Here is a 23712-nt window from a genome sequence, read left to right on the forward strand (position 1 = left end):
AGAAATATATATTTAGTTTGGCTTACTCAGCAGTGCTCCAAAAAACTCTAGGAATCATTCTGGGTAGAATATGCATTTTTAATAAATACCAAAAAAAAAAAAAAGAAAAAAAATCAACACAGAGGAAAAGGCCATAAAGTTTTCTCTTGCTCTAAAATCCAAGCATGTTGTCTCAGTCGAGATCCTTTTTCAGTCATATAGACTGTACAGCAGAGAAACACAACAGCCTTTAACTGAGCTCTGAATTTATATAGGTTAAAATGATGACACCATATAGATCATAGCCTATTGCAAGGAATTAGCTGCCAGGACAATGGCTGGGGGATACCTCCAGTGGGCCATCTTACACCACAAGGGGCCTACAGATTGTTGCCAATCTACACAATAATTTATTCTTAGTTCTGTCACAAATGCAGCATCTCAAATACAAACACTGCTGCATAGTGAATCAAAATATCATTTGCCATAGCTCATGGTCCATCTTATTCCAAATTTAATGCCATGCAATCAACAAAACTACTCTAAATGTATCTCCAGGGCTTCTGTGCAGTAGGTTGGATTTGTCCAATGAAATAGGCATGTGGTAAAACATGCTCCTGTTTTTGCTGATTCTCAGCATAAATGTTTCCTCCTCTCTTATCAGTTGCCTGAACACCAGCAGGCTACAATCAACTTCCTGCTAGTTAGTTAAGATTCTTGCTTGCTTGCCTTTCTTCTCTAAATACAGCACTCTCATGCTGCTATTGATCAGTGACTGGGAAAAAAGCCTGGATGAAACCCCTTTTTCTTCCCTTTCTTTTTTGTTATTGATATTTTTTTAAAAAGGTCCTTTCATCTCCTCCTCCACCAGGAAAGCATTACTTGATGGAAATACAAGAATAATGAATCTAAAGCTGTTCAACACCAAACTACCTAGAAATGGAAAAGATCCCCCCAGAATTCAGCCTCCTGCATTTCAGTGGAGCAGCACACACACTTCAATTACTTTCTCAGTTGCATCAGTAACTCAAGCAAATTCTGTTCCAGTCAATAGAGCTTCCACAGATCACATTCCATGGGGAATACGGGCAGAATTTGACCCACGTCTTTTTGGTCATACAAAAAAGCTCACGGATGACGGGTAGCACATCAAAATGTTACATATATTTTTATAGTTTAAGATTTATAGCATGACACTGCTCCTGAAGCCTCAGCTTCCGAGCAGTTCCTGCTGTTATCAGGAGGGGTTAATTTCAGCAGAACTTGGGAAAACCACTTCCCACTTCTCTGGTCATCCCCCTGAACACAGGAGTACCAGAGGTAGCTGAAAACAGAGCAATGTATATTTAGCCTGCAGTGTTATATAACCTGTCTGTTAACAAATGCAAGACACAAAGTAAAGTCATGTAACCCAATTGAAACAGTTCGTACTGGAGGTTGATTTCCCTTGGGAAACTCAAACATCAAGTAAGAAACTGAACCAGTTAAATATAACCTTTTTAAAGGGCAAAAGAATTCAAAGGTAATCAAGGATTTTTTTTATTTCCTCAGAAGGGCATTTATAATTATATTCCACTTTTATTTATAACAACCCTTTTAATGTTGGTACTACAAAAGAACTCCACAGAAAACCAGCTTCGCTTTATATAACAGGATTCAATCTACACGTGGTTTTTATATGCAAAAGATCTTCTACACAAGATATACACTAACAAAAGCACATCTCCCTGAAGAAACAAGGAATCTATTTTCAAAGTGGTTCACGAGGGTTTAGCCACGTGCCTTTTGCTAATACTCTGGGAGACTCAAGAAGACATCCTTAACTCTTGTTTTGAGAGAATAATGGCAGATGACTACATCTGCTCCTACAGTGAGCTCAGAACCTGGCATTTAATTTCCTTTATTATCCCAGAATACACTTAATGTTTTGCTCTAATCTACTAATTACTGAGGAGAAAGAAACGGATCAATTCCTAAACTGATCTTTTCAGTTTCTTTCCACTGGTTAAACAGGTATAAGTCAAGAAGCAGAAACGATGGGCACGAGCTGAAACTCCATGAACTCAGAATTGCGTTTCAAAATTCAGCACGAGAGTGACCAGGTGCTTTGTGATTTATCATTTACGATCCCAAGTTTTGTGTTCGTGTTGTGTTAGGACACGAAGTCTTGTGTTACTAAAACAACAGTGGGAATTTCAGAGTGGGATCTAGAGGTGCACAAAGCCAACAAGAAGGAAGCCCACAACAAAGGGTAAGGAGAGATTTGGGTGGGCCAAGTTCTTGCACAAAAGGTCTGCTGGATGCAGGAGAAATGAATTATATAGAAACCTGCCTCTGTGTGTGCCTCTCTCTGTCTTCTACACATCTGGCAGACACACACAGCACCACACTGCTGCCCTTGAACAACAAAAACAATCTACAGGACACAGCCTTGACACAGCCAGGGGCGCTCTCAAATTATACTGCACAGATTAAAAACAAGCAGGATTTTCCCAGGATTATATAAATTATTGATTTATGCCATTTCTCATGTTGCCCAAATACCTGTAAATATCACTACACGAAAACATCTGTTCAAAACCGGCCTAATAAATCTATTCCATGAAGGAAAAAAAAAAAAGTTAATTTAATCTCAGAATTAAATGAGGGACATTCTGTTTGAACAACACCCAGCATGCAGAATCCCAGTGTGGATTCCATTGCACACATGTAAGTGCCTGGCAGAGGCAATAGGGCCAGTTATTTCTCACCCAAAACAGGCAATCTGTTGATACACTATGAAACCAATATTAGGAGACGCTTTAGTCAAAATGCTGTAGGTTATTAATCACAGCTTTGGGGTTTCTGACAGGATGTTTTGATAAAATAAATCTATTTTAAGTGACTGTAATGAAATACTAACCGGTTTTTGAAGGGCTTTTAAGATGTTTTTAAGAAGTTTCAGATCAAAGACTCAGTTAATGTAACCTCCATGCATTAAATATTTAGTACTTATTCAGTCACTTGAGCACTCAGGCATCTTGACATTGTAAAAGGAGGAGAGGGAAATTGAGTTTAAGTCAGTTTTGCACAGTGGGATTTTTCAGTTTTTATGTTAAAATCCCAGGCATGTAATTTTAATACAAAGAGGTCTATTCTTTTACAACACTATATGCACCACCCATTAAAAGAATTCTTGATGCACCTGCATAGATGGGAGAATAAATCCTCTATAGAGTCACTTCAGTAGAAACTGTTGTGCTGGGATTAACACCATGATTGAACATTATTCTGTCTCTGAGCTCTCTGATGGACGAAACCAAATGCACACACTTCTCTTTCCAGAACAAGTAGGCACTTACAGGGAACACAGGATTTTAACAATGGCAGATAGATTTAAGCAAGTTCTTTTTAGATATTTGGATTATGTGACTATAAGGCATTTCCCCTTTCTAGCATCCCTGATTTCCAACAGCTGCTCTTTGCTGTTTCACTCCTCCAAGAAAGGCTCCGAAACAGATGAAGAAAATAGTCCTAGTTGGGGTATTATTAAAATAGATGTCTTAAATTAATAAACTGCAAATTATTAGGGGCTGGATATTCATTCTGAAAATGCAACATTACCTATAACTTCTACAAGTTCTCAAGCATCACCTTTCTCGTGAAAGCTCCCTGATTGTAATAGGAACTTGAGGATGACTTCAAGCAGAATGAAGACACTCCTGAGTGCATTTCTTGGCTCACTTGCTGAGGATTACAGAGACTAAAATATTAAAAATTGCCTTTGAAACTATTGCCATGACCCACATTAGTATCTATTCTCAGAATCAAGGTAAGGATCGTGTATTTCTATCCTGTTTAACACAAACATGGACACATTCAAGTTCTCTGATTTGCAAAGTTTCTCTAAGGCTCTGGTATTTCACAGTAGTTTGTAATATATAAAGATAGGAAGCAATTTTATCTCAAAAATTACCAATATATGGGGAAAAAAACCCCAACAAACAGTTCTGCACATCTTGCATTCATCATAGACATTTTCCCAAAACTTATAGTATGATTGAAGATGACTGCACCCTAATTTGGAGTTCAAAAAGCTAAAACTGACCTCTGAAGTAATGGCAGCAATAACATATTCCCAAATCTGGTCAGCAGCATCATTAGGTGACCCTATTTGTCATAAGTGTCTTCTGAATGTTAAGCCAGCACAAAGCTGGGTGTCACCATGGGCTCAGCTGTGACACTGAGAAAAACAGCTCCTGGAAACATCTCCATGGATCTCGTGCTGACTGGATGAGCTCATCTGCCTTCCTCAAAGACTTACCTCGTTTTTCCCTGCTTCCACTGCAGGCCATGGCTCTGGAGCAAATTTGCCATATTAAATTATAGGAACTCAAGAAAGTGATGAATATGTATATGAATGTATACGAATGCAGGAAGGTGATTTTATAGGAAAAAAGACATTTCTTTGTACATAAGCTTAATATTTCTTATGTACGGTTGCCTCTGTACACACTCCACTGTGAGTAATTCCCAAACAGTAAATTAAACAAATCAATGCTTATTCTGCTGAACTTTTCTATCCAAAGAAATCCAAACCAGAAAACAATCCTCACCACAGGATCCATGTTAAACACTCGAATAGGTCCCTCACTGATTTACCAAACAGATAGAATGTACCCACAAGGCACTACTGAAGAAGTTCATGTCTATATTTCGAAGGTTAGGAAAAGTCAGAGATGATAATTTGGTTAATTCTGAAACAATAAACAAACCTTCTAGATGCAATCCAGGATAACCTTTGTTGTAACGATACACAGCACAGGAGAGTTCAGATATGAGATCCCTCTGTCACAGACATGGAACTCAAAAGGAAACCAGCTTCGACAGAGGGAGAGTCCTGAAGCTGTGACCAAGGCTTCAGTGTCATGGAAAAGGAGAGAAACAGTGGAAGTAGTTTTGAGAATAGTGAAAAAAAAAGGTCTTCAACAAATTTTACAGAAACTGAATGCAGCATTATGAATACTCAGTCTGACTGTGGCACTTTCAGATACTCTATGGATTAAAGAAAAATATTTAAAAAAGGGGAAAAAGGAAAAGAGAGGTTGTCCAAAATTAGCAACATTAAATTTTTCCAACAGTACTGATTGGAAGACAGGAAATGTGAAAATTATCACATATCTTTCCTTATAGAAATTAATGCCATTCAAGTAGACTCCAGTTTATTGTTAGTTATGATATTTAGGCTTGTAATGAACACGACCTTTTGAAATCAGGATACATCCACATGTAATGCTTTAAGATGCAGTGGACTTCTGAGAGGAAGCAGTCTTGTCTATATGTTAGCCAGAATTGTTTCTATGTTAGAAGAATTGTTTCAGGCTGTTGGAATTCGGGATCATTTGCACAAACAACATACAATCAGTTTACCCAACTCTGGCGGGGCAAAGGTCACTCCCAGAGAAATTAAGCTCAGACTGTACCCGGAATAAAAACTGTCATAGATGGGTATTCCCATCTGTGGGTATTCCCAACTGCAGATGGGTATTCCCAGCACACAGGATGTATTGTGAAGCTGCTGTAAGGAATTCTCTCCATGATCATTGTGGAAATAAATCTGCCACCAGGGGTAAGTTAAATGCAGTGGGGGAGATCTGCTGAGGTGGGATCAGTTCCAGGGGTTTACTATTAGGACACATTACTTTTATGCAGCAGGCTGTGATCATTGCCTTATAATCATCATGGAGTATTTTTGAATCAAAGAAAGAAAATGTTCAAAGTCCAAACACCATTGTTATTTCTAGTAAATTTGTGTGTAAAAGCAATTCCCAGAAAAGCCCAGTGTTCTGAACTGTCTGTGCATGTGGGCTCCCTATTGTGTTAAAGACACATTTCCCATTGATGTTTTGTTAATAGATTAGGTAGTGTGTGCTGCTGCCAGAGTACAGGCTATCCTACTTTCTAGCACGTGGAGCAACTTCTGAAGCTAATCAAGGAAGGTATCTTTTGTGAATTAGTATTTTATGGCTGTTAATCATCATCTGTCCAAGGTCTTTCTAAACCTCTTGTTGTGATTCAGCATTATTGAATGTAAAGTTAATACTTTGTGACTGTATGAAAGAAAAGAGAGCTTATCTGCATTTCAAAAAATATCTCAACATAAAAAGGGTCATTCCCCTATTTTATGTAAGAAGAGGAATTATAGAGTAACTACTCTGTGGTCACCAGTTGCAGAGTAAGATGGAGCACGTCAGGAAATCTGTGCTGTTGTATTGTATGGTGATATGTGAAACTGGGGTGGAAATAATTTTTAGAATCCAATTTGTTCCCCAGACGGTAAAAAATGAGCACAGGTGCAGTTCTTATCAGATAAGGAAAGACACAGGAGAACAGCAAAGGATTTTGACATGCAGTTCTAATTCATTTCTACCAAAAGTGCGCTTGGCCCATAGGGGATATTTTGGAGATGGTTGGAAGGTGTACAGGAACCATCAGTTTACTTTTCTTGGTATTACATGGTGGTTCATGCTGCAACTGGCAGTAGAGAGCACATTCAAGGGGAGATGGTTGTCCTGGACCTTCGCAATACATTGGTTTTCCTTTTTTTCTGATTTAATTTCTAACGAGCAGAGAGTGATTTATTTGTTTTGTAACACACACAGAAATTCATTGTTGTCCACTGAGGGAAGTCCAGATTTCTAAAAGAAGAGTTTGTATTTGTCTGTGTTTCTCTGGGAAGATTAAAATCTGAGATTTCAGAGGCCACAGCTACTCTGCTTCATTATTGTCATAGCAACAAATGATCTTGAAGCACTGTATGCAACATCTATAGCCATTTGCAGTATAGCTCCAGTTACTAACTTGTTTCTGCTAATGGCTGGCATGAACCAGTCTCTGTACTCTTTGCAATTTAATTGATGAACCACAAAACAAATGGTCATAGTTAATAAAATTATATTTTGCCATCTGTGTCCAGTAATGAGAAAATCTGAATTATAGGAATGAAAAAGAAGTTTTTTTTTCCAAACAGATCAATGCATCCCACCTCTTTGTCAGCATTAAATTAGATGTTATCCGTGGCTGTGTGTTTCTCTCCTTGGTTGCCATGGCTAATGGGAATTTCAGCCAAGATGGACAAGAATTCTGTTTGACCATGAGGAATATAACACATTTTCCTTTGTTTTCCTATGAGTCTGTGTAGCATGAGTCTACAGTGTTATTTGGTCTGAGTGCATCCAAGTCTCATTTTGTTCAGCTCTGCAGTGTTATTTGCTGTTCGAAACCTTATCTGTTTCTATAAAAGAAATGTAGGGGATATGTGCAGTTTTATTCCTAAAGCTCTGAAGGATTTCAAAATCATCTGGAGCTGAAGGCAAATCTGGTGCTGCCACAGTATCTTGTAAGGGTGATTACAACAGCAGAAAAGTACACCTCTGAAACACATATTCTGTTTTCCTGAGTTCACATTCTGAACAGTTTGTTCTCTTGAGAGTGAGGATATAAATTGTCTGGGTTCTTCATAAAGAGGCCACTACGTTAAAAAAGAAAACAAACAAACAAAAAAAAACCCCAAACAAAAAACCACATAACCTTTTATAATTTTTCTAGAAACCTACCATATTATTAATTCCCACAAGAAGAGGTACATGGTCCTCATGCAGAAGTTACCAAAATACTTGATGTTGATAACTTCATTGCCTAGACCACAGAAAGGATCTAGATCACTTCCTTAAGCTTTAGAGAGGAAGACAGACTACAGGCAAGAAGGAGATTACAGAGACAGAAAAGATGCAATGCTGCTGAGCACCCTGTTGTGTGCACTAACACCACTCTTGTTCTATGCATTACCCTTCAGTTTTTGAAATATTCATTGTTTGGATTATTATCTGTGTCTAGGTCTAAGACAAGTCTTGATGGATCTCACTGTATTGCCCAAATATCTCCTATTTTTTCAGCACCTCTGTTTTAGTCTTCATCTGTTAATCTATAAAGTGCCCTTAATCAGTCATCTCTGACATTCCTATAAATTTTCCATCAGACATAATGCATTACTGGCTATTTTTCATTCTCAGAAGGCAAATAAGAAAAACAGACTTGAGGTCTTGAATCACATAAACCGTGCAAAATAGCAGACTCTATTTCTAATTCTTTTCTTTAATATTGTGGACCATATTTTGAAAAGCTCAGCAGCTGCAAACAGGGTCTGGTTTCCAAAGTGGTAAACTTCTTTTTGGTGTGTAAATGTCAAAAGCTGGGGTTCAGTTTTGTGTATGAGGAGCTCCGAAAGGAGAAGTTTGTGTTTTCAGCTGCTCCAAGTGCAAAACAGGCCAATGGGCTGCGCTGTCCAGGGTCCTGACAAGGATTTGACAACCCAATTCTGCAGTGGAACTCCATGGAAACTACCTGGTTGGTCTGGCTGACCTCTGAAAATGAACGCCAAAGGTTTTCCCAAACGATCCAGGTTTCTTCAAGAGCCTCCTTTCCTATAAAATATTTTGGAGGTCTAAAAAAAACCGTGGGTTTTCTTTAAGGATAGGCATGAGATTTCCCTTTATGCCATGCTGCAGAAGAGTTCAGAATTCATAAATATGGAAAAGACTGGTTAATATTTTAATTCTAAGCAACACAGACTTTTAAAAAAAAAAAAAAGAAAAAAGAAAAACAAACAACATTTAACAATGTGCAGCTGTTACTAATGAACTAAGAAGCTGATTAAAAATAGAATTATGGATATTAATGCATTATTATAATCCACCATAATGCAGAAAATCTAAATGGAAAAAAGTATGTATTATAAAATCCCGAAGTCTTTAAATTCTGAGAAAGTAACAGTCCTCTTAAATTTTAACTAATTAGGACTAAGTGGAAAATTGGATGCAATTAATGGGGAATTAAAAATAAATGGGAGAAAAAATTACTTCTGAAACAGATTTTTCTTTCATGCATACTCATGAAAATTCCTGAAATGGATGGTATCTCTCCTTTGCCTTCCCCCATGTTGCACCTTTATTAGAACATCAGATAAGGTGGTTCAGAAAAACACACTCTCTGTAGAAAGGTATGTCCACAATTCTAGGGATTCCAAGTGAAAATATTTGACTGTGGGCCTAGGGCTGGCTTTTTTTTTCATTGGAAATGTCATGTAACTGAGGCCTTTTCAATCTGTGTTCATTTTCTCAGATTGTTCTCTGCTGCCACAGTATGGTGCTCAGCTGCTGTTTGAAAACATGAAAAAGGGGATCTTTATCAGAGAATGCAGTTCTTTTCATGTACCAGTATGACTGGTTGCCATGTAAGATCTCTTTTAAAGAGTATTTAAAAGGCTTTAAGCTGTATCTCATATTTCCTAAGAAGTGGAAAAACAGTTTTCAATTAAGTACCTACTGCTTTACATTAAAAAACTCCTGTCTCCTCATGTTATTTGTATGTTGTTTTGTCTTCATAACAAAGATAAATGTTGCTTTCAGTATTTGTGGATTTTAGCAGCACTTCAGCAGCAGCAGGTATTTTCTATGAAAAATACTCTTTTTTTTTCAGAAATATCATGATCTTCTAAAATAAAATATGTTTGAGTGTAACATGATGTCTTAAAATAAGGATGGCACTCTTCTCCCTTACATGTAAGTTTGATGTCCTTTGTCACTGCACTATTCTTTGATTCAAAAATACTTTGCTAACAGTGCAGAAAAGTAGGGGCCATTAAAATCACACTGAAATCAGGAACAGATCACAGACTACATATAATTTCTCTCCTCTGTGCTTTCTTACATGTATTACACTGTCATGAGCCTTAATGTGTCACTTCAAGTACTTATGTTCAAATACTTGGGTCAACAGTAAGGCTTCACTTTGCCAGCTGGGGCCACCTGAACTACACTGCTTTTGTCTATATTGTCTTATAATCTGCATCAATATATGTTCTTATTTCTTTATTTTCTCATTCTCATATAATATAAGGACATATCCCACAATCCCTTCTGACATATAAGCTGAAGTATTCTTAGAGCCAGCTTTCAGCTTTCAAATCTTAAGGACAAAAGAGAGAAACATGTGCTTGGCAAGGACAAAGAACTCCAGGATTAGCACAGATGTCTTATGCAGAAGGCCTCAAACACACACCTTACTCATACACTGCAAAAAAAAAAGTTGCTGAGCAATGCTGGGATTCACTTTACACACAGACACTGAGCATATTTATGGAGAAGTGCAAAAAGGGTTGCAGAATATTTTACCTGAACCAGCTTCTCCACCCAGACGTGAACAAGCCAAAAATGAGATGACAGAAAAAAGGAATTCTTTCTTTTATCAAAGCTGAAATTTGTTTTCGTTCATCAAGTTATTTTAGAATTATTTACTAGCTATAAACCATTACAAGATGAAAGATGAATCAGAAGGGAGGAGAGAGGAAGGTATGTAGAAACCTCCAACCTTGACTGAATGTGACCAAAAGAACAGTTTGTTTGTTTTTGAATCTTTTGTTTGTTACATTATGTTTGCAGTGGGAGTAAATGGCTTACAGTCTTTTACACAAGTCTTTAAAATTTTGTCCAGTGGGAATTTTTGTAACACTAGCAAGTTGTTTGAAACCATATTTACCTCATCATGCCTTTGCTTTATTCTTACACTACAATGAAGTTGCTGGCCAAGTCCATTGGTTACCAATGACTGGCAAGTAAATTCTTTCCGTATCCTGTGACTAGATCCCTAATTTAGCTCTCAGCTTCAGTGGTGTCAGGGTACTCCAGGTAAAGGTGCAATGTTAGACCAGCAAGCCCCTGGATGCTTATTAAAATAGGTTTTCAAAGAGAACTGAAATGTAAATCAACCAATAACCAGATCCATTTACATTTTTATAAGACCAAAAACATTATTACACCTCTTTATTTTTTATGTAGGTTTGGCTGGAAACACTGAGAATCTGGGCTTGAAGTCCAGGATTTTTTGATCACTATGTTTTTACCTGTAGTCTTGTTGTTATAGTGGTAGTACGAGTTCATGGCAAAACATTAGGGCACGAGGCCCAAGTGTTGATCGTTCTGACCTTGGAGCTTAAAGGCATTTTTACACACATTTAACTTGATGCCATGAACTGGGCCAATGATTTCAACCCATCTATTCAACATGCTTAAGTTTAAATCTACACTTTGGTGTTTTGCTGGATTGCAGCCACAATGCTCAGTTTACATGAATTATGTGAACAAGATTTTGCCTCAGGTATTTAGAGATTTTAATATAATATATTAGCATTATAGAGCTAGTGTAAAGCTAAATCAATAAATAGCGGTTTCTTTGGTTAAATTAAAAGGCATAAATCCGAATCCTTTGGACTGAGCAGACTTTGAAATTGTTTAAATAAACCTTCAATCCCAAGGTTTCAGCCCTACAGGTAATGTGAGCCAGGCTAACCATCTTCTGGGTCTCCAGTCAAAGAATAAAGATTAAAATAGAACTCCAGCCCCACAGATGCATTACACAGTCACCACTCAGGAGATCTAAATAGAAACCAACTCAAACACAGTCAAAATCCCAGCAGAGTCGATGCAATGAAGTGCTACGGGGCAAATGTAGTTAATAGCTCCACATAGCACCATTTCCCCTCCACGCAAGTACACTCAGCATCGCTATCAACATGGTAATTATTGCTTAATGCTGTGCTACAAAGGAGGGAAAACAAATTTCTGTAAATGGAAAGGAAAGAAGATGGAATGTATTCTAGGGTTTTCACAGCGTTCTAAGGGCCTCACGCACCTTCCAAATATATTCGTGGCCTGCAGGGCAAGTAAATAAATTTTAGAACTACGAAAAAGCTTCACCTTGGTTTATACACAGGACCTCAGACTTGCTTGTTTTTTTGAGGAAGTGATATTAATTGGTTGTGCTATGTTATTTCCCAAGCCCCAACGAAAAGAAGGAATTCTGGTGAGCACTGAACACGGAAAGTAAAATATGTTCTGCCTGTACCCACAAGTTTAGGGTGCAGTAACTAAAGAAAATTGCCTGGATTTGACAGTTGAACTCCATGTGTGGACAAAACTGGTTTGTCCATTGGGATTACAGTTCCCACACAGAGTTGTGTGGCACCACATCAAGTAGAAAATGCTGAGGACCAGAATGACCAAAGCCTGCCTTTTACTGGAAGTTCACCATTGCCATGAAACAAGGATTCAGATCCTGAAATTCCTCCCTGTACTTGGGTGTTAGTTCAAGTATCTCAGGATCACTGGTTAGATCACTAATGTTTCCTTTCCAGTTTGAAGCCTGGACAAACCCCATATTATTCCAGCTCCTCTGGAGCAAAGAGGGAACACAAAAGACATAAAGACAGAGAAGACAGACTGTAGATCAGGATATAACAGTACCTGAAATGGCACTGAGATATCGAGTGCCCAGAAGAGAACGTGACTACCTCGGGCAGCCCTGGTATTTAAAAGACCTAACAGCTATTTTGGATTTGCCCTTCACAACTCAAAGAGATAAGGGGAATGAATAGGAAAGAACAAAGCAGGATAAGTAACATAAGAGCAGAAAACAAATACCACAACTTCTTTCTTCTAGCTATCTTAGCAAAGTACAGACTAAAAGGAAAGAAAGAGGAAGGTTAGATTTGAGGCAAAGAAAGGGTAAGCCAGATGAAGGACAAGTGTGGAGTAAAGGTGAGATGAAGAGTGTGACAGGGTAATGGGAAGAGCCATGAAGCAAAAGGCCAACCTGCACAGTTACAAAAAGTCCAGTGAAAACTTCAGAAAGGTCACTGACTTTCCAAAGGTTTCCCTGTGTGGCTACAGGATGAAAGGGTGCAGCTTGGGACCTAAGCATGAAAACAGTTTGTACAGACTAACTTTACCACACATAATTCATTTACTGTCAATTCCTTTCAGGAGGTTTTCTTCCTAATAAACTGGATCATAACACTTTTTTTCCTCAGATGATTTCTTACCTCCATGGACTTTTTATGCTCAAGGCTGCTTTTTTTGGTGAAGTTCCAAGCATTTTTTTACAACCGTTTTTTAAATGGAGAACGGTAGTTATAAAACGTGAGCTGCAAAATGGACTTAAGACTTGAATCCTTCTTCCCAATTTAAGATTTTTTACTCATACTTAGATAAAGAGTGATTTATGCAAATCTTTCAAGAAATTATTTTACTATATCGAACAGTGCTCTTGCTGGAATTTAGGAAATAACCAGCTCAAACATTTAGTAACCTTGCATGATATTAACTGTAAATGATGATTTTATTGAGTTTGTTTTTTTCAAAAACTATATATTGCTGCCAACTTACACCAAAGTATTTCTTGTTTTTACCATGAACAGTTGTATACATCCTACAGACAGATGGCAACTTTCAGCAGTAACATAATTTCGCCTATCTTTCCTTGTCTATGATTCCCACAAGCCAGTTTATCTCACAGAACTCCCTTTAAATTGTGACAAAGAAATTTCCCTTAAAAGTGATGGTATAGAATAGTCCCCTGTTATTTTTCATGTTATTTATATAATTTCCCTGGTAGCACACTGTGCTATTACATGCTATAAATCATATTTTATTTTGGAAAGAACTGCTGGTGGTGTTATTTTTAGATCCAACTCTACTTCTGCTGATATCAACCCAGCTAAGAAAATAGCTGTAGGAACATTTAAATCTCACATACAGTTTTGGGATGATATCCATATTATGAATGATGTGGGAACAGCAGTACTATAGGAGTAAATAGATACACCACTGACTAAAGAGAATGTGCCCTGAACATATGGGTAGCTGCACTTTTACACTACTGAGAAACGAGAAAGTGGCTTTATTTTTTCTGTGGCCTTTTTCTGGCCAACTAAATTGCCACAGCTTGCATTTCCATGACATTTTGACCTAGCTGCAGCCAAACCCATTGGAAAGCACAGTATCTGATCCCAACAGGGTTTCAAAGGTATGTTACATCACACAGAAGCCTGTAACTTCTATTTTTTTTTTCTCAAAGACCAAGAGTATACTTTTCTTTTACAGAATTGTTATTATATAACCTAAAGTTGAATGCAGAAGTGGGAAATTTAACCTTAGAAAAACTACCTGTTTTCTTTGCTTCACGCTTTGAAGTGGTCATAACTGAGCAGTTAAAAATGGACGAGTAGCAAACAGAAGAACTGATCAACTATTTTTCCCAGAGTACTGAGTCATTTGGATGGTAAATAAGGGCTGTAGGATCAATGAAGCAGCAATGGGACAGCTGGTGTGCACTTTCACATCTTAGGGCCCCACCCTGCTCTCTCTGATACCCCCATAAATCAGGAGGAGCTTAAGTAAATTAGAAGCACCCACCAAAGTGGTGTGGAGTCAGAACGAAGCACCAAGTGTTCCAATCTCTGCCACTCAGTATTCCATATCTGACTTAAGAGATTGGCTCCCTTTCAGAGCTCTACATTAGACATATTGCCTTCTTGTTTTAAAATATGTATGTTTAATATTTAACAGAATTCCATATTTCATTCAGTCTCAGTGTACTGTGCAAGTCCCTTTGAGGCTCGTGGTTTGTATGTGCAGTTGCAATTCTCCTCAAGTGTAATTTGGAAGCACCATTGCCTAATGGGGTGAAAGGAAATATCTGCCTCCAATTAATCTTGGCTCTCTTTTGAGTGAGAAATGAAAGTATTGCCCAGCCAGTGATGATTTGAGAAGTGGGTTGCAGGAGTTGAACCAGGCTATCTATAACTCCTTTAATGTCTTATGTGTGGTAGTGGAATACTAGTAGTGGTCTCATCAATTGTCCACATGCTTCAAGTCCACACAGGTAATTTGGACAACCAGCTTCAAATGGCAACACATTCAAAAATTTTGCCAACTCAGAAATATTGGTTATAATGCTACATACATAACTGTTATTGCACATCAGACTGTGTAGGTATCATAAAATAGGTACAGTTAAAGTAAACTGATCCTGTGCTTATATTTTCACAGAGATATAAAAATTACGTCACGCTGTAAAATATTGCATAATACTTGCTGAGACGAGAGACAGATCAATAATATGCAAAAAACTAATTTCACAGTTTAAAAAAATGCTCACAGATTTTGAACTTCTGGTCTGTTGGGACAAACCATAGAAAGTGTGAAGTTACCTCAGGCCAACGATGGCAGAATGAAAATAGCAGTTTAAATGGTACCTGGGTGACCATCCTAGCTCTCTTGCAGGAGAGACTATTTTCAAGACCATTTGGCACACCTAGAATGTGGGATAGCTCTCTAAAGTAAAGAATATAAACATTAAAAGGTCAGAAATAAAACAGCTATCGATTGAAACTGGCAATGGGAATCTTTGCCATTTGGCTCTGAACCACTTTGCCACTCTGCATTCTAATGCCAATTACGTGTCCCACACTGATATTTGACTTTCAATTTTCATAGAATTACTGAAAGTGTTGAAGGAGTTAATGGAGGCATAGCACTTTCTTCAGAGAAAATATGAAATTAGATTAGAAATCAGATTGCCTTGAAAACACTACATGCCGCAAAATGTGCACCCAGAAGGCCTTCAGGAGTAACCATCTAACCATGGTTTCTTGTGACCTGTGTTTTACTGTTCCACGACACAGAAAACTAAAAAGAAAAACCGAAGATCTGTGGTGAGATTCTGTTGCCTCCAAGAGTCCCAGTTCAACACCTCATAACCCAGGAGATGTGAAATTGTTTCAAACTGTTCTCCACCCTCACAATCACCGGCTGCAGCAGGGGGCTGTAAAATTCCCCTGGAATGACCCCGAGGGTGTCGGCGGCTCCATGGTAGCTCAGCAGATGTGCTGCAGCCTTCCCTTTACATGTTATCCTGCTCCAGCCCTGCCCAGCAGGAGGACTCCAGAGTTTGTCCTCAGACGGCATCTTTAAACTCCCTCTCACCATGTGCTGCCAGGGGTACGGTCCCTTGGCCAGGAATAGAGCTTCTGAGGGCCTCTTTATGCCAATCTGATTCCTCTTATCTTACATAAGGGGCCAGAGCAGGGACAGAGCTCACTTTCTGAGTTCTAAATCTCTCCTATATGGCACGCAATTCTCCAAAGTACAGCCAGCTTCTGCTTTTATGGAGCACTGTGCAGTGAAGAATGAAGGATCCTGTTTTTCACCATTTAAAGATGTATGATAGCAACAAAGCTCTATGTTAAAATATTTAACTCGAGGAGAACTTATGGAAATTGTCTATTCAAGCTCAGCAAAGACATTAAATTACCAAGCTGTTCTAGGACAGTTGTGTGTGGAGAAAAGCCAGAAATGCTCTGAGATTGTAACGTTACTCACAAAGATTCCAGCCTGAGCCTGATTCAGAAGCTTTCCATACAGACCAGGCATGGTGAGCTGTAAAATGTTACCATATCGATTCCTGCAAAACATACTCTGTGTGTACACGTAGATATAAAATCAGGACTTATACACAGCACATTTCCTGCCATATTTTGAGTGGTATCTGTTTGTTTGGTTTGCTGAAATATGAAAAATAATATTTCGCGACTACTGGAAACACAACGCTGACAAGATTTAAGAGTATAGCTCTGGCTGTCAAAATGCAGATAACAGACAAATCCTTCTATCTCAGTGTTTTAATCAGTCAGATCAGGGCGTTGATGAATATGCAAATTTGACTGTTTATACACTGTTTTCAGAGTGAAAGGAAACAAATTCAGTTTCACTATGGAATTAATGACAGCTCTGTCCTCCAAGATTAATAATTAAAACTCTACACATTAAGATGATAGTGCTCTTTCCTCCCAGCCTCTGCAGATTTTACTTTTTTATTTTTTAATACCCCTTTCCCTTATAATTGTTTGTTCCCCTAATTGGAATGATTAATTATTAATGCCAGTTCATGGATATGCAATAGTCACCTTTAGAACAAGAATTGTACTTTAACTATAAAAAGGGTTAAAAAACATCTTCTTTTGTTAATTCTGTTTTCACTCTTTTCTGTAAGTTAATTTTTTCCTCCAAGTTTTATGCCACCATAGGGATCTCAATGGCCTGCTTTAATGCTGGAAGCCTTTTATTTATTTCAGCGCAGGGTATACATATGATTTCATTTTGATTTTCACAATCTATGCTGGGTTTCTTCTTAAGAAGAAACTGCTGCTGGGATCAGCAGCCTTCACAGGAATCACAGCTTTCTGTTTCTGAAGCACACACTGAAAGTTTAGACCAAATCAAACCTCAGAGAAAAGATTAAGAATGTGGTACAAGTGCACTATTAAGTCTGAGAAAGCAGAAGTTTAAAAACCCAACAAGATCTGAGCTATTATTTTTTTAATCTGATGATTTCTGGGTTGACATGGGAGTGGCTGAGTCATGCTTGCCAAATCCTCTGGACAGTCAACATTTCAGAGAAAGATTATAGCAAAGTGAACAGAAGTTCAGCCTTACCATCAACCCTTCTTCCTGCCCCAGAAGAACTACAACACTCAATTTTTGTGTGGCCACTAGGATCTACACAGACACCACTTAAATCCCCTTCTAATATCACATCACCAAAGCAGGTATTTTTAAGAGTAAATAAAATAGGTGGTTTGTGTATGTTTTGCATTATTTTATCAAGAAAAGTTATCTTCTAGTTTAAAAAACCCATTTCTTTCTGAACAGAAAAAGCTCTTCCAGAAAAACAAATGGTCAGAGTACTCTAAAAATCACATTTCCTCAATAGAGTTGCTTCAGTTTCATCTTTTAATGTCTTTAGAGGTGAACTGATCCTACGTGGGAATTTAGCATGGCCTCGCACATCGCCAAGGAAATACTTGATGTGAAATTAAATTAGCATTTGTCTGTATTTCACCAAGCAGGTACACTTCCTCCTGTGTCATTGATAGCAGCAAAACAAATATGTGCATGTGAGTGTCTGAGCAGGGCTGATGAATTATATTCTGTAGGCATTTAAGGGCAGACATTCATAACAAAGCCTGCTGGCTGGAGGGCGAGGCTGGTACTTACCACGCTGAGTCCCAGCAATTCCCTGCAGAAATAGTCCATGTTCCTCCTCTGGAGGGTGTCAAGGTAGTGCTGGAGGCGAGTGTAGGTGTAGGGGTAGCAGTAAGCAAACTGGTAAGTGTCGTCCTCTCGGTCAAAGCAGAAAGCAAAGGACATGACATAGTTCTTCCTGTGGTCTGGGCAGCGGTAGTAGTACACGTTTTTAGAGGGTATTCTTTGCCTAAAAAAACAAAAACACGTATGTATATTTATTTCTTGACACGTATATATGTTGGCATAAGAAATCTGAACAAAAAGGCTACGTGAGGTTCAAATTTCTTCTAAAGGAAATGAAGTGGAGGGGTTTGAACAGCTCAGGAGCTGGGGAGCAGGGCCCAGAGCCTGGGTTTGGGAGCAGTGCAGACAACTGCCATGGCAGAGCCCAGGCATGGCACAGCTGCTGGGACTGCAGCTCTCTCCAGGTGCCCAAGCTGGCAGAGTCGTCACAGCAGGGCAGAGCATCATATAACCAGGAAAACCCACTCCCATAAAGTGAAAAGGATGCACAGGCTGTTCAAGTATCCTCTAATTTGCTATCGAGCTTGTGCAACTTCATAGCACTACACAGGCTCCAGACAAACCTCTGTCTGCAGTGTGGTACATCCTTTGTTACAGGGCTGACTCACCAGCACAGAGAGGAGGCATAACTGATGAAGGAATGTCAGTAAAAGGCACCATTGACAGAACTGAATTACTGAAATTCAGGACATCTTTATGACTTTTTTTATACTTAACAGTCAGGGCATACATATCAACACCTATGCAATGAATGGAAGAAAAGATAAACTCTTGAGGTTAAAAAACCCAAACCAACCAATCAAACAACAACAACAAAAAAAATCAAACAAAAAACTTCAGGTATGGAAAATAACCAGGCCCTAAATTAGAAAGCAAAGAAGAAAAGGGTATTTGGTCCCATTCCAAATTGGACAGTTCTGGTTTATCTGACAAGATAGAAATGAATATACATGATGGTAAATAATGATAATAAAGACATTTATGTCATTGTTATCAAGCTGGTATCTATTTAAGGAATAACAAATATCTGCCTGCCATCTCTCACCCAACTCCAATTATTCTGTTATTTTTCAGCAGAAATTAGTAATATTTCAGAGGGGGAACAAAAACTTGTTCTATGGATGAGAGACATTCACTATTTCTGTTTTTATGCTTTCTTCATTTCTTAGATGGAGTTTCTAACTTTATTTAGACAGGATAGTCTCCAATCACGCCATGCACTTGTAATTTGATGTAACTAACTTACCAGTCATGTTTGGCAACAAAAAACTATGATCCTGCAGACTCTATCTGATTCAATTACACAACATTATAAACAGGTCTCATCTGATGATTGGAGCAGATCTCAGCTAAGCTCAGATCACGGTGAGGGGAAAACATAACAAGATTTACAGACATAGCACGAGTAATGTGCTGCTTTGTAATAGTTCCGAGAAGCTGGTCTGCTGCAGAACATCAGTTTTGGCCTCTCATTGTTAATATGAATTAGAGGACAAAACCCTCTCATTATACAGAAGTACATGTTTGCCAATTAGCAGCAGTTAAGGACTCTGATCAGCGAGACTCAGGATCTACAAAGAGAAACGGAGAGGAACTGAGATCTTCCTGAGAAAGTACAATAAAGAACCAGCGATGCAGTTAATTAGACTCGAAATAAGAATTTATTTGCCCCTTTTAATGCCCTGCCTCTCGAACACTCAGGGCTTCAATAATTTACTTCAGCATCATGACTGAACATGAGCCAGCAGTGTGCCCAGGTGGCCAAGAAGGCCAATGACATCCTGGCTTGTCCCAGCAATAGTGTGGCCAGCAGGGTCAGGGCAGCGATCGTCCCCCCCCCGCTCAGCACTGGGGAGGCCACAGCTCACACCACATGTTCAGTGTTGGGCTCCCCACTTCAAGAAAGACATTGAGGTGGTGGAGCTAGTCCAGAAAAAGGCAACAGAGCTGGTGAAGGGTCTGGAGATATTTAAAGGATGTGTAGATGTGGCACTTGGGAACACGGTTTAGGGGTGGAATTGGCAGTGTTGGGTAACAGTTGGACTCAGTGAGATTAAAGGACTTTTCCAACCTATTGAAATCTGTGATTTGATGATTAGTTTTTTTCTTAAAAAAGACATTGGCTTATCACTAAGATCTGACAATAATATTTAAGCCACAAATATAAAGCACAGAAAAACAAATCTTTTATTTTTTTAAAGAAGTATCAGTAGGGAAAAAACACCACCAGCCATCTGCACGCAGAACCCAAACCTAATAGGTTTCTCCAGTATCTTAACATATTTCTATCATTCACCCTTACTCTGGAGTGCTATAGGACATCCCTCATTTGATCTCAAATCAAGCAGATGATATGGCAGTGGGTAAATGTATTCTAGCTCCCAGTCCTCAAACCATAATGCAAGTTTAAACAGTATGTTGCTGAGTTGTTGAACTTTATTTGTTTCCACATTAGCATGGGAGAAATAATAAAGGACAAGCCTCACTTTATGCTATAAAAATTTCATGTAAAATGAGACCAATAGGAGGAAGTTCAGGATTTTAGAAAGGCTAATGCTAATTGAAATTCATCTGCTGATAGTTAATGTTTAAATGACACATAGTTCTCCTTGGTTCAATAACTTCCTACTTTTAAGCAAGTTGAAGACAACTTTGTTAATGTATTAAAGGCACTTTTGATATTTCATTCCCTTTCCCCTTCATTATAAACGCTAAGCATCTGTTTTATTATCCACTTTGACACATCACTTTATGGCTGCATTTGGCTATTATGGCTAATCTTGATGTCTAGGACATCTGGTATTGACATTTCACTATCTGGTGTCTGACACAACAGCAGAAACCATCCTCAGTTCCCAGGTTTAAATTCACCCTCTCAGGGCAAAAAGTGCCCAAACTCTTAATTCAAACCATATCTTCCAAAAATAATTATAATAGTACTCCTGTCACTGCTAATCTATTTTTATCTCTCCTAGCACTTTGTCACTGCTAATCTATTTGTGAGTCATATAGAGAAAGAGAGTTAGCGTTTAGATACCAACAACACATCTTTACACACAGGAGCCTAATCAGATTGAGATCTTATCAGGGAATTAAAGGAGAAAAGAAAAAAGGGGAAGGAAAAGAAAGAAAAGAGACACAGTGCTGGATATCACCAACTGAGTTTTTGATAACGAAAAGACATTGCTCAGTTCTTGAATTAACCTTTGTGTCCTACACACACTATTGTTTACTCTTTCCCTTTTTTGTTCTATGCCTTCTGGAAAAGGACACCCACACACTGTGGCAGCAGCTGCTCCTATTAATTTAAAGCTATTACAAAAATTAAAATTAAACCCAATTACTTTGGCTGGTTTATAGCTGGGGAACGGCTTAGTCTGATTGTTCCCTCTGGTTATGGACAAAAACAATATTCCTACCTACAGGCAGCTGCCAGTGGAATACTAATGCATCTAGGGCCTGGCAGGAACAGATTCCAAATGCAGAGTCTAACTGCATTTCTTACTAGAGAAAAATATCTTATCATGGATCTGCAGAAATGCACCAACTTCTGACACTGTAAGTCACAATGAAGCCGATTTGTAGTTAGAGGCAGGAAAGCAAAATGATGGTAGAAACCTCGATGCCCAGATTTGTCCCTCTGCATTTGCAGGCAGCTCCCACTAAGCAATGCACCCTGCTAATTGATACACAACTGCCTGGATCTCCACGCTGCTGAATGGTTGTTTAAAGGAGAACCACCCTAATTCTGAGAACAGCCACACAGAACAATGTGCCAGCAACTAATTCCCAGTCTGTTTTGGAAATGTGTTTGAAGAAATGAAGCTTGATATTTTACCACACTTTGAGACAAATTCAGACTGCTTAGTCCTAAAGGTAAATGCAAAGCCTTTTGTTCAAAGGAAAAAGGAAGCACAGAAATGAAGAGTTTCTCTCTATTTTGACTCTCATAGTCCAGTGCCAGTCAAAGGTTTGAGCCAGTGGATTTGAGTGTCTTCTCCTCCTTCCTGCCCAACCCAGCAGATTTGTTACTCCAGGTGAGAATGTCCACGTGCCTGTTCCTGTCTGTTTGCTACGGTGCGGTCTGGAGTGAGGATATTTGCTCTGTTTGGTAGTGTGCCATAAGATCCAATTTTTCAGAGTACAAAAAATAAAAATTAAAATCGTAGTCCTCATCCAGTATCAATAATCTGATGACTTCAGAGGTCCCAGGATTTTACTCCTTGCTACTGCAAGGTGAGGAGTGTAACTTAGCATTGAAAACTTTATCCTAACTATATTTCTAATTTGAACATAATTTTAACTTCAACTAAGAATTTTGACCTTGAAGGCAAATTTTATTATCTTTTCTGTTTTGTTTTTTTTTTTTCTCTCTTCTACCTTACTTCCCTTTGAAAACTGGAAGTTAATCAAGACTTTGAAGGACCAACACAGGGGGATGATGGGAGTGCCGCTTTGTGGCATCTGTTCTTTAAGTTTTAAACACATAAGGGTGCTAATCAAATCCTTTTGTGGTACCACAGCACAAATAATTATAAAATAACTATTTCTGGAGCGCTTTCCCCCCCATTGCATGACCAAAACAGGGAGCTCTGCCCAGCCAAATTCCCAATGGCTTTAATGAGCAGCATAAATAGTCTTTGGATCACCTTTAATATGACACTCCTGACGTAATTATTCAGTTCCTCGCCCCTACAGGATGGGGTTAGACATACCACAGTCACTAAACTTCAAAGGAAAATGATGATCTTTGGAGAAAAAACAAAAAGCTGCAGGTGCTGTAAAGGATCAGTGGCCAAAGGAAAAATGAAGTGATCTGAGTTGCAGAGGAATGCTCCAGTGAAGCTGGTTGGGATGTTTGCTGGCTGTGGTGACACACTGTGGTGATCATTTTTAATTGCCACCAATTTGCATGTGCAGGGATACTACTTAACAAATCCACAAATTCCCAAGCTTGCACACAGAATTCAAAGGGGTGGGCCTGAGTCACAACCTCAGATGAAATCAAGCCTAAAGACCCAAAACCTGATCCCAATTCAACTTTACAAAATAACCTTCAGGTACTTATTGACGTTACCCTGAACACGAGACTTGGCGACTCTTCTGCAGTGTTCAGGTTTAACTCCTAAAGCTGGATGTCCCTAGTTATCAACTGCAAGAAATCCAACACACTCTGGACAAAATATAAGGATGTAAATCATGTGCTGCAAACTCCTCTTCTGGGAGGCAGCCCTTTCAAATTGAAGGCCTTACTGACTTCTTTCTCTGTTAGTCTAAGCCATTATTTTTCTTCTTGCTTATTCTTGTTGACAGGTGGAACTGACCATCTTCAAAATTCCTGGCTTACTTGTGACAAAATAAGTTTGTAGGGTTTTTTCTTGCACATAATTTTATATTTGATTCACAGAGCATGGAGTGACAGTGAATATGTCAGATGGTGTTAAATATTCTTTGCAGACAACTGAATGGGTTCTGGCACAGCTAACTCAGTTTCAGACACTGCAAAATAAGTCCTGCTTTTATTCTTCCTATGCATTAGAATGTTCTCCAAATATTTTCACAGCTTAGGACCTCAGGGTTTTCTACCTCTAACAAAACCCGGTTGCTTCTTCTCAAGTATAAAAATCAAAATATTACATAATCCAACCTCACAAAAAATCAGGAACTCCACACATTAGATATACAGCTTTCATATTTTAATTGGCATAATTCAGTAACCTCTATCAATATTGTTAGGGAATTCAAATAG

The 23712-nt window shown here is 38.6% G+C and overlaps 1 protein-coding gene across 2 annotated transcripts in view; it reads right to left on the reverse strand.

The window, feature by feature from the left end:
* Positions 1-23712, reverse strand: part of LOC127476644 (BEN domain-containing protein 5-like) — a 906516-nt gene that overhangs the window by 528757 nt on the left and 354047 nt on the right. For both annotated transcript variants that reach the window (XM_051799779.1, XM_051799772.1), the window contains exon 5: positions 17910-18126. In XM_051799779.1, the coding sequence (XP_051655739.1) occupies positions 17910-18126 (217 nt within the window). The remainder of the gene's footprint in view (positions 1-17909; positions 18127-23712) is intronic.

This window comes from Manacus candei, unplaced genomic scaffold, assembly GCF_025592945.1.
Source record: "Manacus candei isolate 608988 ecotype Guabito, Panama unplaced genomic scaffold, ASM2559294v1 h1tg000005l, whole genome shotgun sequence".
In the NCBI taxonomy this organism is placed as follows: domain Eukaryota; kingdom Metazoa; phylum Chordata; class Aves; order Passeriformes; family Pipridae; genus Manacus; species Manacus candei.